At 40.4% G+C, this 14,734-nt stretch overlaps 2 protein-coding genes across 5 annotated transcripts in view; one reads left to right on the top strand and one right to left on the bottom strand.

The window, feature by feature from the left end:
* Epac (Exchange protein directly activated by cAMP) overlaps positions 1-14,734 on the bottom strand; it is a 541,224-nt gene that overhangs the window by 100,342 nt on the left and 426,148 nt on the right. For all 4 annotated transcript variants that reach the window (XM_065217278.1, XM_065217279.1, XM_065217281.1 and 1 more), the window contains one exon: positions 1,862-2,007. In XM_065217278.1, coding sequence (XP_065073350.1) covers positions 1,862-2,007 — 146 coding nt within the window. The remainder of the gene's footprint in view (positions 1-1,861; positions 2,008-14,734) is intronic.
* LOC135697535 (uncharacterized) lies at positions 7,240-8,561 on the top strand. The gene is made up of 3 exons (XM_065217294.1): positions 7,240-7,798; positions 7,937-8,365; positions 8,428-8,561. Exons 1-3 carry the CDS (start codon positions 7,240-7,242, stop codon positions 8,559-8,561), a joined length of 1,122 nt encoding a protein of 373 aa, XP_065073366.1.

Genomic DNA, 14,734 nt, shown 5'->3' with positions numbered 1-14,734 from the left:
TGCCAACTTTTCAGACAGAATTCCAAGGAATCTTTACTTCATAGCCCTGAAAGGTGGTCTGTAAGGATCAGATTTGCTCCAGCGCCCAATTCAGATCTATTTGCTGTCTAATATAGACTTAATGGCTTTACTCAGAGTTTGCAGTTCACGATAAAAAAGAAAAGTTGCTTCCGTCAAAAGCAAAACACCAGCGTCAGCGAACAGAGTGAAGCTGTTTTTTCGAGTCCAGTCACACCGAAAGTTGAGACATATATTTATCATGCATACCTAGTGCCAACGATGATGATGATGATGATGACGAGAGCCTCGATGGAGTATCGTTAGAATAAGATCCTGGGTACTTTTGGGCATCTGTTGAAAGAAACAAAAAACCCAACCTAACCTCTCACTAATGAGAAAGTCATGCACGAGCGGCCGGCTGATGGATGGATGTGATGGCAAAAAGGACTTGCGTTTGTGAAGTTGAAATGGGCGGTCGAAAGAAGGAAATTACCGACACAGAGCAGATGGGATTTATGGTGTTTTGGTAGCTCAAATAGCACGTTAGATACGCAATGTAATGTCGTTAGGAGCAAACTTTTTCCCGAATCAAGTCGGGAGCACATGATTCCGGGTAATTTTGTTAGGTGATGAAGGTTAAAAGTCATTGCAACGCGCTTAGCTACCAAATAAATTAGCTGCCAGGAAAATCTTGTTTGTAAACTGCTAATTGGTAAATAGCGATTGGTATTTGAGTTTCGTCAGCTATTGAGCTATTGGATTGATGTCGAGGAACTTGGATTCGCCTATGATTTTTTCTTATTCTGCTTAAATCTAATCGCAAAGTTTGAGATTGGATTTCTCAGTATTCTGTTCATCAACTGTCAGCAGAAAATTTTGAAATTTTTTTCACCATTTACAAGGAATGTTCGCATTGGGGTAGGACACGAAATCGATGGCTTAAATGATGAAATTTTGCTTGTGTTTCGACTTTTTTTTTTGGCGACCTGTTCTTGCCAAAGTTACAAGCTGACGATGATAATGATGACGGGGGAAATTTTTACCCGGCTGTGCTATTTCCAGCAGTGATTGATTTCGAGCCAAGTTCATTAAACTTGGTGAAAAGTTTGCTGGAGAGATGAAAGCAGTTCCGTTTTTGTGGATGTAATCTGAACAGAGGAGGAAGAATTTTGATAATCAGCTTGGGAACAAGTTTGACAAATTGCTGCGGCTTGATGGTTGCTTTATGGAGGTACTGGAAGGATTCTTAAATCGCTGGGATTCCAAGAGCTATGCTTGAGCTAGTTGAAATAAAGCATCCCATAATCAGAATACCGTGAGCAACATTAAACTCAAAATTGCTTCAACAACTCAGCAGTTCTTCAATCATTCCATTCCATCAGACATCAGTGAATTCCGTATCATCATCATAGGTATCAACTCCAACCATCGCTCTTTCATCAAGATTCCAGGGAAATTTCAAAGCATCCAACAGGTGTTAAATGGAACGTGAAAATTAAATATCATCTCTGCTGTCGACGTGCTACAATGACAACGTTTCCCCTCCATCCCCCTTTAGCATCAACAACCCAGCAGGTTGCTCACTTTGTTATCGCTCGCACCATCATCGTAAAACACGGGGCGTGGTGTCAGTCCGAGGGGGAGCACAGCCCGAAGGTAGGCAACCTGATGCATTTCCACATTGACATGCACCACCGTCGCGTCATATCACGATCGTGATATGCAAGCGCACTCCGGGGATGACAATCGTAAAATTTTACTACACTACTGACCAAGTCACTCATAATCAACCACCCTCCTCCCTCAATACGTAGTAAAAAATAACTGTTTCGTGTTTAGACAGAGGGGCATATGTACTTACACACAGTTCCGGCATGTGCGTGTGCCTCGAACACGATGATCGACGCCAGCTCCCGCTTGATGGACGTGGACAGGTGTGACAGGGCGGCAATGTGGAGCAGTTCCTCGTAAACCAGTTCCAGCTCTTCGTGCGTCCGCTCGTGGGACCTGCCAGTCGGAAATGGAGAAAAAAAAAACGGCAGAACGGAAGCATGAAACGAGAGACAATAATAAAAAAGGCAGGATTGTGAATTTGAATTGCAAATCGGTTGAAACGTGTGTGTGTGTGTGTGATATGTGTGGTAGTGTAGATATCCTAGGAGCGGAAGTTTGATGCGCTTTAGCTTTAGGTAACAATGCAATGTTGGTTCGTTGGTTGGTTGGATGGATGGATGGTTCATTGAATTCGTAAATCGATGTGTTTCGTTACGGAATGTGGAAAATGTCTACAATATGTTTGAATGTGACTAAATAATTCCATTTCAGGGACGGTAAATTGAAATCGCGATAAAAGCTGTTTATTGATTGGATGTGCAAACATTGGTTGTAGGCTTTATGTTTGAGATCAGCTAGAGCGATGCAAAAAATTCTGCTTTCATGTTATTTGAATACACACTTATGATGCAAATTTCAAACTGCTTCACTTTGGTTTGATATTGATGCGCTTATCATCGACATTGTTGGATGTTTATACTGATATATGAATCGATGAACTTCTACAGAACAAAGGTACCACTTGAGTTTTTTTTATAATCGTGCTTTTATGGCCTGGGACTGCCACCAGCTGCCTTTTTTTTCGAAACCTAAAAATCGTTCGTTTTTATGGTTCTGACTGGCTTGAAAAAAGATGTCCTCGAGAATGTAACAAAAATCAAAATGATTTAGAGGTGGCGCAAACGGAAGGTGGATTTATGACCTTTAATAAATGACGTTGACTAAAATCATCGTAACTCTATCATTCTTCAACAAATTTTAGATCTCTTTCCACCAATGTCTCATAACTGAATTTCAGAAATGTTTGGAGAATACAGTATCTGACTAACTCTCCACAAGCTATGATAATTTAAAGAAAAAACTAATCATCAACCTGCCATAACCTTGTCATACTTTAACAAAATTTGAATCTTGTGGAACCATTTTAAAAATAATTATGTGTGCCTTAAACTTCTGGCTAAAGTATGGCACTGAAAAAACGTGTTGACTATGTTCTGTTTGGTACCGTTTTAAAGATAAACCATGCATTTGAATAACTTTCATACATTGTTGTGTTCAAAAAAGTAGTTTCTTTTACGACACTTTGATGTAAGAATCAAGTTTAAAGCAGTAACGTTGCCAATTTATGAATAAATTCAAATCTGTTGATACTTTCATAAAGATTATCATACATACTTACATTTATTTGTACAACATCACATTTAAGATAACCCGACCAATACAGCATAACAAACTTATATCTCAGTTATATCAACATCTGTTATAAGTAACAGCCGTTGTTATAATTTTGTTTAAGCAATCTGTACTGAAGAAGGAAGAAAACAATACAAGGCTTTAGAAACATAATTATAACACAATTAGTTACAATTATTATGAAAAAAAATCGTTCAAGTCAACCAAACATAAATTATTAATAAAACAAGGTTAAGGTTATCTTCCATTTAATTCCACTTAATTTATTTGGTATCCATGACAGATACGTATTTCGACTACAATGTGCAGTCTTCATCAGTGTCGCACTGCACATTGTAGTCGAAATACGTATCTGTCATGGATACCAAATAAATTAAGTGGAATTAAATGGAAGATAACCTTAACCTTGTTTTATTAAAAGCATTCCTCTAACAACCCAATTTCATTACTTCATCATAAATTATTGTTAATTTTTCAATCTCGTGTTTTATTTACATTTTCAGAGCAACAAATCATTACAAATTAATGGTATGATAATAAAGTGTAACAATATTTAAAATTAGAGCATTTGATAATCATGATGATTAATTTAATTATTATTATCGTATAAAAACGGTTTACATTTGAAATGTTATTATATATATATATATCTATATGCTAATCAATTTGTGTTCTGGCTTTGCAAATGGAAATGTAGTTCAAATTACGTTCCGCGTCTTCACCGTTTGAAATTGTAACATTGACACAGACTCGTAGGGAATCATTAATACAGTTTAGTTTGAGGTTTCCTGAGTATTCATACGTATACATATTTTCATAAAGCTTTTGCGTAGTGAGTATTTCCCCAATAATATAAACATTTTCCGCTGATTCAAGCAGTATTCGATAGATTCTTTGAAACATACCATTAAGGAAAACAAATGAGTCGTCATATATGAAGTTTCTACACGTTTCCTTAGAACAAATTGGGATACCATTAAAGTAATATTTTCCAATATCACAAAACTGAGTAGCCTTGTATTTACCATCCGGATCAATATTATCAGGTAGAAAACATCGAATGCTTTGATTGAGCTTAACATTGTGGTGTGATGAGTTCCACACTTTTGATATCCAATTTTTAACCGGTAATTCCCTTGTTACTTTTGAAAAATGACATGTTCTGTTAAGCAAAAATTTATTGGATACTTGGAGAACGGGATGATTCTTCGATGTCTGGAATCCAATCAGCATGCCGTTTCCGTTCTCATAAGGGTACAGCGAAGAGTTCCAGAGAGCTCCTAGGTTTCTTACTGTCTGGGCTAAGTGTGTCGTTAAATGTACATTGTATACCATGTTTTTTGCTCCATAGTTCTGCTCAAAATCACGAACAAAATTATCTAGATGCTTGCCACATGAGGTAATAGTGTTTCTTGACACTTTTATCTCCAGAAGCAGAAATATACTTGAGCTCAACATCATTATGTGATCTACATATTTTTTTGGAAGCAAATCATTTAGGCATGGGTAAACGCAATGAAAAAGAAGAGTCTCCCATTCGCTAGCCTTAAATTTCGAGTATTCATCTACATCTCTTATTCGTCGTGGAAAACTGCTAGGTAGCCGAATTGACTGTAGTCTTTTCTGAACCAACTCTTTGTTTCTACCTATGTAGTACGGCTGCGACTTGTTTTCAGCATCACCTTCAAATAGCAGTTGCCAAATATGCTTCATGACACCAAGGTTTACGAGGTGCATATAGTCTGGCGGCAATCCTTTTATGATATCAAAATCAGGTATGCCGATTAGAACACTAAGGCCCTTAATTCCAAGTATCGGTTCCATTGAGCCTGACTGATGAATCTGCCACATGATTTTCCTCGTTGTTTCATCATTTCGAACTTCAGTTTGTTGGTACGGATATCGAATTTGATTGTTCACAGTCTTTCCTGGATGCAAACATATGGTACAACCATATGAACCATTAAACTGCTTAGAGCAAAAAACTTCACATCGACCGACTGAATCTAAGCAATTTTGGAGTATCAGTATTTTATAGCTCTCGGAATTAATTTGGATGCCATCGCGTAACTTTTGGGTTTGCAAAATGAAATTTTTGTGAAAAAGTGCCATATCAGGTTTTCCACGATTGAACCAGAGAGCACCAAGAATAAGGTTGTTCTTGTCAAATCGTAGCTTTGGTGGTAAGTTGTTAATCGTTAAAAACAGAGGATAAAGAGGCTTCTTGGTTGTACTTTTGAATGCTGCCGCACCGTCTTCATTCGCTGAAAGAGTTAAGAATTTGGTTTCTTCTCTTGACGTTAGGGACTGTGCCAAAATTCCTCGGTTAATGTCACATATATCCTTTTCAATGATTAGATTTTCGTATTCTTTTATCTGTTCAGAATATTTCAGGACTGTTTCTCTTATTTGCGGTTCCAAAGGAAAAATCACAAAAAAGTCCTTTTCAAGCGAATTACAGTTATCAACAGGACACACAACATCGGCTCTTGGAGTGCCATGGTATCTGAAAAATAAATAAAATAGATGTGATATTTATCACTTTATACATATTACTAACCTTCACTTACCCATAGTGGCATTTTGAACAAAAATGTACACGCTCGAAATCATATTCGCTGGGAAACAATCTCATGAAAATAGAAAAAGACTCTGGTAGAGCTTTTTTTGTCGAAAACACATTGAGCATACGCAATAAATCTTCTACTCCTTGTTGAGGTAAATTATACTTAAGATAATAATTCAAAACCATGAAAAGTACGTCATTAATCTTGAGGTCGTTTCTGAACTTCATGAAGTCATTTTGATTCTGAAATGGAGGAAATATACTTTATATAGTACATTTTAATTAACAACTCAAGGTCTATGCAAAAAACGTGACCCAAACAATATTCCTCACATTAGTATAATATTTCTAATTCTCACCAATTCATTTTCATCTTCGCCATAATATTCACTCTCATTTACGAATTCAGGCCCCTCTGATGCACATTTCAAACTATCAATATTACTGCTTACAGATGTGGAATTTATGCGCTCAGTGTTAATAAATCCTTCATTTTCCGTATGAGCTTCCTCGGTTGTGTTGTGTGTAGAAGAACTCAAGGAAGAAACTGTATCGGTACTGCAGCTCAAAATATCTATATGAACAACAACATAGAAAGTGAAATTCCATCGAAAACTGAAATTATAAATAAAACTGCTCCCGTATCTGCTGTAATTTGCAGATTCCGATAGTTTTGGAATCTACCTTATGGGGCAAATACGTGAAATAAACTTATTTCATTGTACATATACCTGGTTCCATATTCTCATGGCTAATTGATAAATTATCACCACATTCTGAAGGCTCATAAACAGTATCAAAAGGGTTTTTTGGAGGATGATTTGTCTTCGAGCGCTAAAAAAATAAAATTTAAATTGTATAGACGTACGAACTTATTAAAAACATGTACCTTTTGTGTGTATTTTTGATTAATCCATGGTTCCATTAAATTAAAATGACGTGGCCTACGTTTTCCATCCATTTGAATTTTTGTAGTGAATTCCGGATTTTCACTAACACACTCTCAAATATCGCACCAACACAACCAGACGTGAAAATATCAATACGGAAAATGTTACTGAAAACGAACTGGCAACCATATGTCAATCAGTTTTGCCAGCTTTCGCATAGTGACGCGTGTTCTCTTTATTAAAACAAAAAAATACGTTTTATCCTGCAAAAACTATCGAAAATGGGAAAAACCCGAGCGTGTGCTGCTTTGAAGAAGATTCGCAATGCTGCGAAATTAAAAAACTTGGAGTTTTTGGCTGAAAATGTTAATGTTAAAGCTCAGGTAATATTTGCTGCACGACGCAAACACATAACCTCATTTTCAACATTCCCATCCATACATTTAGACAAAGACTCTCGGAGAGAGACTGCGGCGCAAATCTTTCAAGCAGCTCGAAAATGTACAACCCCAAGCCAGCGTTCAAAAACACTCTCCGATGGACAGGAAAGCTAAATCAGCGCACTCAGCAGGACAGAAGATCATTTCGACTAACAACAACGCTGTACTAGCGAATAGAAACTCTGAGAACTCGCTGAATCCTGCTGCCACAGATTCTTTCAAACAGCTGGAGAACCAGAAACCCGGGACCAGTAATTCAAAGCACGCTCAAAAGGAAGGAAAGGCTCAGTTGATATGCTCGGAAGGACAGACTACAGTGAACTCATCAACTTCCTTGAGGTTCAACAATTCCGGACCAGCCAACATAAACACGACGAACTCATCGACTGTTGCGAAAGATTCCGTCATACACGATGAGCCTCAGATTGATATAGAAGTCGATACCAGTCCACACCAGGTTGGTAATGTTGTCATGGACATTTTGCTAGATTGGACCGAATTCGACGCCGAAAACAACAACGATGCCGTGGACGACAATGCCTCATACGAACCACCGAAAAAAGATGGAAAAACCTACTCCCGAAGTGGATGTCAAAGTGCAACAAAACACCGGCTGTATCCTATTCCTCAACAGATTGATCTGGTGAACTCGAATTGTAAGTAAACTAGGGTTAACTACCCCATTCTTGGCATTTTAAGCACAACCCGCTACTTGTCTTTCTTTTGGGTCATTAGGCCGAAGTTGTTCCATAAAATCATATGAAACTTATCTGGATTTTTAATTTCCCTTTCAGTATGCGTGTGTGGACATCAAGAAAAAATCGATGAACTGACCAAGCGCAATGAGGAACAAGCTGCGCAAATTGAAAAGTGGAAATTAAAAAGTGAAGAAACCAGCCGACGTTGTCTCAGGTTGACAGACGCACTCAATGCCAAAATTCTCGGAAATCCCCATGAAGACGTTTTTACTGTTATCGAAGGATTTGTTACCAAAGACAAGTTGAAGAAATTTTCTGAAGTTGGTCAAAATAGTGACTACATTTTTGTGAAGTTGCTGATGCATGATCTATGGCCATCGGGATTCGGTAGTAGATCGGTAACAGGACGATCATCGAACAACCCACGTGGACGAAACGGAACTGAAGGTACTGGATCGACTGATCAAAGCGTAGCAGCTACGCCCAAGATACCCTTGGAGCCAAATAAAGTGTCCTACATTGAAGGTGATTATGGAGTTTAAAAACGCTTTTTTGTGCTCAAAATGACATAGCTATTTGATTTTCAGACCGTCTAGAAGAACATCGCTTATACCAAGGAGACTCAGCAGCTGTAGCGAGGATGAAGGCGAAGGAATGTGGCCGGCTGATGACACGGGTCATCGCTTATTATGGAAAGAAGGATGGAATCTGTGCTGATTGAGTCGGATGGTACGAATTTTTTTTTTAAACTTGATATGAATTTCAAAGAAAAAGTTAGTAAGCTGTTTTATAACATTCAGTTGGTATGTTTCTACTTACAATTATCATTAGTTGTTTTCATTTGATCTACACAATGTCAAAGCTTTTTAAAATTAGAGTTGAACCTTATGTTTATATCCAAAAGAGAAAGTAATCACACTTCACTGTTTTATTCCTTTTGACTACTTTTTGGTTTTGTTTTTAATTTTAATCAAAAATATCGAAATAAATAAATGCAGATTGCAGATTAGAACAAAACGTTTATTTATTGATAAATATAGTTTGATCCCAAAGACTTCTAACACATTCAGTAATAATTTAGTTCTTCATTATAACAGGATTTGTTATAATCCTGTTATCTTGTATCATATTTTATGAAACACGATAAGTTAAAATTTTGTTAAATATATAACAAATTTAGTTACAGTCTTGTTAAACCTAGAGGAAATCTTGTTATATTTTTTGTTATTTTAACTACTAACGGTACATGTTTTGTAACAACTGGTGTTATGACAAATCAATATATCAAAATAACACATTCTACAATAAACCTGTTACTTCCTGCTGGTCGGGAAGACATAATCAACAATAGCTGTGCTCCACGCCTTCTTGTGCCAACCGGATCAGTAGCGAACACCAACTTTGCAGGGTTGTTGTCCGGCATTCTTGCAACATGCCCGGCCCACCGCATCCTTCCGGCTTTGGCCAGCTTCTGGATGCTGGGTTCGTCGTAGAGTGTAGGGAGCTCGTGGTTCATTCTTCGCCGCCACTCACCGTTCTCCTGCACACCGCTGAAGATCGTTCTTAGCACACGTCGCTCGAAAACTCCGAGTGCTTGCAGGTCCTCCTCGAGCATAGTCCATGTCTCGTGTCCATTAGAGTGATGCAAAATTTGAAATTTTCGCTCCACAATACTTAAACGATTCCAAATCGGATCCTGACTAACCTCTCAAAATTTGAACCCATTTGGTGAGAAACTGAGATGGCACAAACCATTTGAAGTTTGTATGGGAATTACTATAATAAAACCAAGATTTTTGTTCATGTCTATCTAATAATTCACCATATCGGTCTGCTTCAAAAACTTTCAGCTGTACTTGTAAAAAAAATTCCCAGCTACAACTTTGCTGAAGACCACTTTTTGATTAAATGCAAAGATCGAAAGTTATCAATGGTTCAATGCGCTGATGTCTTATGATCATGCTCAATCTACTGCTCAGCAGATAACATTGGTGTTTCTGGGGCGTTGAATAGGACACAAAAATCATGGCTACTATGTCACATTGCAAAATACAGTGTTGCCTACAGAGCAGCTGCTTGATCATGTCATAAGTTTACCAATCTCTTAAATAATTAATAACTTTTTCCTGTCTCGTTTTACATAGAAACGATCTTCAACAAAGTTGTAGCTGAGAAAATTTTCTATAAGAATGGCTATCGAACTGTAGCTCAATATGGAAAAAGACTAGAAGGCAATGAACAAAAAGTTGAGATTTCCCATAGTAATTTACAAGTAAACTTCAAATGGCTTGTGCGAAGCCTGTTTCTAACCAATTGAGTTGTAACTTTGGGAGGCTTATCAGGACCCGATTTGAAACCATTTAAGCACTGTGGAGCGAAAAAGTCAAATTTTGCATCAGTCTAGTGTCCATAGAGGACCACCGGTCTTATTAGCGTTCTGTACATGGTACATTTGGTGCGGGGGTGAACCTTTTTTGACCGTAGTTTCTTCTGGAGCCCGTAGTAGGTACGACTTCCACTGATGATGCGCCTTCGTATTTCACGACTCACATTGTTGTCGTGGTAAACGAATTCCTCCACTACCTCGAAAGTATCCCCGTCTATCGTGACATTACTTCCTAGACGAATCCTGTCATGTTCGTTTCCGCCTACTAGCATGTACTTTGTTTTTGACGCACTCACCACCAGTCCGACCTTTGCTGCTTCGTGTTTCAGGTGGGTGTATAGTTCTGCCACCGTTCCAAATGTTCTTGCGATAATGTCCATGTCGTCCGCAAAACACACAAATTGACCGGATTTCGTGAAAATCGTACCCCGGCTGTTGAGCCCGGCTCGTCGCATTACACCTTTTAGAGCGATGTTGAAGAGTAGGCATGAGAGTCCGTCACCTTGTCGCAGTCCCCGGCGAGATTTGAATGAACTGGATAGTTCACCCGAAACCCTTAAGGCCGGCGCACAATGCATACGTTTTCGGGTTTTTTGACAGATAATGCATGGGCTAACTGTCAAAAAACCTGAAAACGTATCAATTGTGCGCCGGCCTTTACGCAGTTTTGCACACCGTCCATCATTGCTTTGATCAGTCTGATCAGCTTCTCAGGAAAGCCGTTCTCGTCCATGATTTTCCATAGCTCTGTGCGGTCGATACTGTCGTATGCCGCCTTAAAGTCGATGAACAAATGATGCGTTGGGACCTGGTATTCACGGCATTTCTGGAGGATTTGCCGTACGGTGAAGATCTGGTCCGTTGTCGATCGGCCGTCAATGAAGCCGACTTGATAACTTCCCACGAACTCGGTCATTTTAGGTGATAGACGACGGAAGATGATCTGGGATAGCACTTTGTAGGCGGCATTCAAAATGGTGATCGCTCTGAAGTTCTCACATTCCAAATGGTCGCCTTTCTTGTGAATGGGGCAGATTACCCCCTCCTTCCACTCCTCCGGTAGCTGTTCTGTTTCCCAGATCCTGACTATCATCCGGTGCAGGCAGGTGGCCAACTTTTCTGGGCCCATCTTGATGAGTTCGGCTGCGATACCATCCTTACCAGCTGCTTTGTTGTTTTTGAGCTGCTGAATGGCATCCTTAACTGCCCTCAGCGTGGGAGTTGGGTCAGTTCCGTCCTCTGCTGCACTGACGTAGTCGTTTCCTCCAGTGCGCTGGTCTCCCGTGCCTACGTTCTTCTCGCCATACAGGTGCGCATCGAAGTGCTGCTTCTACCTTTCAATCACCTCACATCCGTTCGTCAAGAGGCTCCCGTCCTTATCCTTGCACATTTCGGCTCGCGGCACGAAGCCGTTGCGGGATGCGTTGAGCTTCTGGTGGAACTTCCATGTTTCCTCGCACTCCGCTTTTTCCAGGCGACGTTTTTTCTCCCGAAAGATGCGGGTGTTTCCGCTTCTGTTTATACCGTTCCACGTTCTGTCGGGTTCCATGCTGCAGCATTACCGCCAGCGCTGCGTTCTTCTCCTCCAAAATCGCTCTGCACTCCTCGTTGAACCATTCATTCCGTCGACTTCTTTCCACGTACCCGATGGTGCTCTCGGCTGCGTTGGTGATGGCTGCTTTTACTGTACTCCAGCAGTCCTCTAGTCCTCAGTCGCTCTAGGTTGTACCGTGGCGGGCGTCGGTACCGTCGGAAAGTTTTGGGCGCAGTTTGACCATCACCAGGTAGTGGTCAGAGTCGATGTTAGCGCCACGATAGGTCCTGACGTCGATAATGTCGGAGAACGTGGTCGATTTGCGATTCCGTCTGCTGTGGTGATCTCCAGGTGTACCGATAGGGGAGGCTGTGTTGGAAGAAGGTGCTACGTATGGCCATGTTCTTGGAGGCGGCGAAATCGATGAGTCGTAGGCCGTTCCTGTTCGTCAGCTGGTGGGCGCTGAACTTTCCAATCGTCGGTCTGAATTCCTCCTCCTGGCCTACCTGAGCGTTTAGGTCTCCTATGATGATCTTGACGTCGTGGCTTGGGCAGCGATCGTACTCGCGGTCGAGCTGCGCGTAAAATGCGTCCTTGTCATCATCAGTGCTTCCGGAGTGAGGGCTGTGCACGTTGATTATGCTAAAGTTGAAGAATCGGCCCTTGATCCTCAACCTGCACATTCTTTCGTCGATCGGCCACCAACCGATCACGAGCTTCTGCATTTCGCCCATTAAAATGAAAGCTGTGCCCAGCTCGCGTGTGTTGCCGCAACTCTGGTAGATGGTATGATTACCTCTGAACGTTCGCACCATGGATCCTGTCCAACACACCTCCTGCAGCGCTACGATGCCGAATCCGCGATCCTTCAGTGGATTGGCGAGTATTCGGGTGCTCCCGATGAAATAGAGAGATCATCGTGCCGAGTTTTCAATCACAAGTCCTATTTCGTCGCTGGGGTCGTTGCCGTTGGTCTCGGTACGGCTGGCTCGCAGGGCCTGACACCAACCCCCTAACTTTCCGGAGGACCAGGGGTGCACAGTTGTGCTTAGAGTCCTTCACTGGCACTCGGACGTAGATCAGCCGCCCAGACGCTGTTGTGAGCCGCTCATCCTGGAGAATAGAAGCTCAGGCTTGCTGAAGCAAACCCCCCCCTTCCCTGTCAGCCTATGACCAAAGTTCCCACCGGGGTTGGTTACCCGATCTTCCATAAGGTTGCTCACAGTTCCCGGCCGGTACCACGGGGAGGTAGGGATAGGAGTTGCTGGGAAGAGGCTAGTGATCTCAATGGGATCTGTATTGCGCATTACCCAGCATTAACCGAAGATTATCATGTGTACTAAATACTTTTAAAACAAAGGTTGCCTTTGAAATAACATTCCTACATTGTTTTGCTTAAAAAAATAAAGTTGTAGCTTTGCCATTTTTAGTTTACAAATTCGATGTTGATGTAAATGTATTATGATAATTATGTGTACATGAACATGAGATAAATGCTTACATTGTTTTGTTTGAAAAAGTGCATGTCGCAATATCTTTCCCGCTGACATTTTGAAGACATTTACCACCTCTGATGACGACACAGCGACGACCAACCGGCAAAGCGGATGGATTTTCGGTGATCAACATGAAAGGACAACAAATTTCATACGTTGGATTTGAAATTGAAAATTTCCAAGACTCAACATTTCCGCGTATCAGAGATGTTTACTAAGTCTTTTTCTATTTCAACCCCTCAGAAAATATTACCTTTCCAACGATCTTTCGATCCATGTTGCAGTGCTGCGTGCTGTGACGTGAAATATTGGTCTAGCACTGAATTTTGCTTCCGACACTGGTATTGGTAAGCATAATATCAGGCGGTACTGTATTACTATCCATATGGATATCACTAGGAAAAATTGAAAATCTTACTTTGATTTCAATGACTTAGCTTTTGTGTATAACCGTGACATTGTTTTAATCTTACTAAAGAGTTTTCTTAAGACTGGTAGTCGATTAGCTGGCGTATATAAGAAACAATTGCGACAGAACTTTGAATATCAGTGGTCCTTTTACGATGTCAGTGTCATTTGCGCACTGACATTGAGGCGTATTATATTGATAGCCTAAATGTGTGAACTGATACTAACATCAGTAGGCTAGTGAAATTCAGCATTTTGTAGGTATTGATATTGATAATTCTGATATTTTGCAGCACTGGTTTACCGCATCAATTCTATAACGCCTATCAGCATGCAACGAAAATGAAAAAGAAGCACGCTTAGAACAAAAGGCTGGCTGTGGATTGGTTGGTTTGCTCGTTGCTTCAATGAACGTAGCGGGGGACGCTACTAATGGATATTTTGGTCGCTATTGCAAATCTAGTAGATGGTTGAATTTATGAATGGGTCCATGAAACTTCTGTTGAAGTGATTTGATTGAAAACGAAAATATCAAAGTCAGGCGCACTTTCACTCGTCCAGATCTGGAATGTGTTGATAGCAGTTTGTTTTGAAATATTTCCTCTTTCAGTGCTGAAAAGCTCGTCACGATTAATTTTGTTTAAAAGAAGTTGAATGCTTGATCGAAGCCGCGAACCGAAAATTAATTTTGGACACCCACTTGGAAAATCCGACGTGGTCAAGTTAAAAAATCGCGAAATCGTTGAAATTGGCTAAATCAACGAGTGTATTCCATAAGGCATAAATATGTCAGGCATACGGACGTTAGGCATAATGGACGTTAGGCATGAAGTCATTAGGCATTATGGACGTACGTTAGGCTTAATGGACGTTAGGCATACAATACCTTGCTGCCCAACGAACAATTTTCGCAAAGTAAGCGCTTTACTCATTTCATTTATACAGCCTCAAGCTGTATTCAAATGTTACGATATGAGGAAACCTTTATTCAACCTCTATACAAGCAAATCTGGCGAACTTAGTCAGCTACTTATGGCTGTTGGGACGGTTGGGACAAGCTCTTATTGCAT

Source organism: Ochlerotatus camptorhynchus, unplaced genomic scaffold (genome assembly GCF_037179485.1).
Source record: "Ochlerotatus camptorhynchus isolate MF236.1 unplaced genomic scaffold, CSIRO-AGI_Acam_v1.1 ptg000071l, whole genome shotgun sequence".
Classification (NCBI taxonomy): domain Eukaryota; kingdom Metazoa; phylum Arthropoda; class Insecta; order Diptera; family Culicidae; genus Ochlerotatus; species Ochlerotatus camptorhynchus.
The sequence above is the reverse complement of the archived record's forward strand: the minus strand, read 5'-3'. Positions and strand labels throughout refer to the sequence as shown.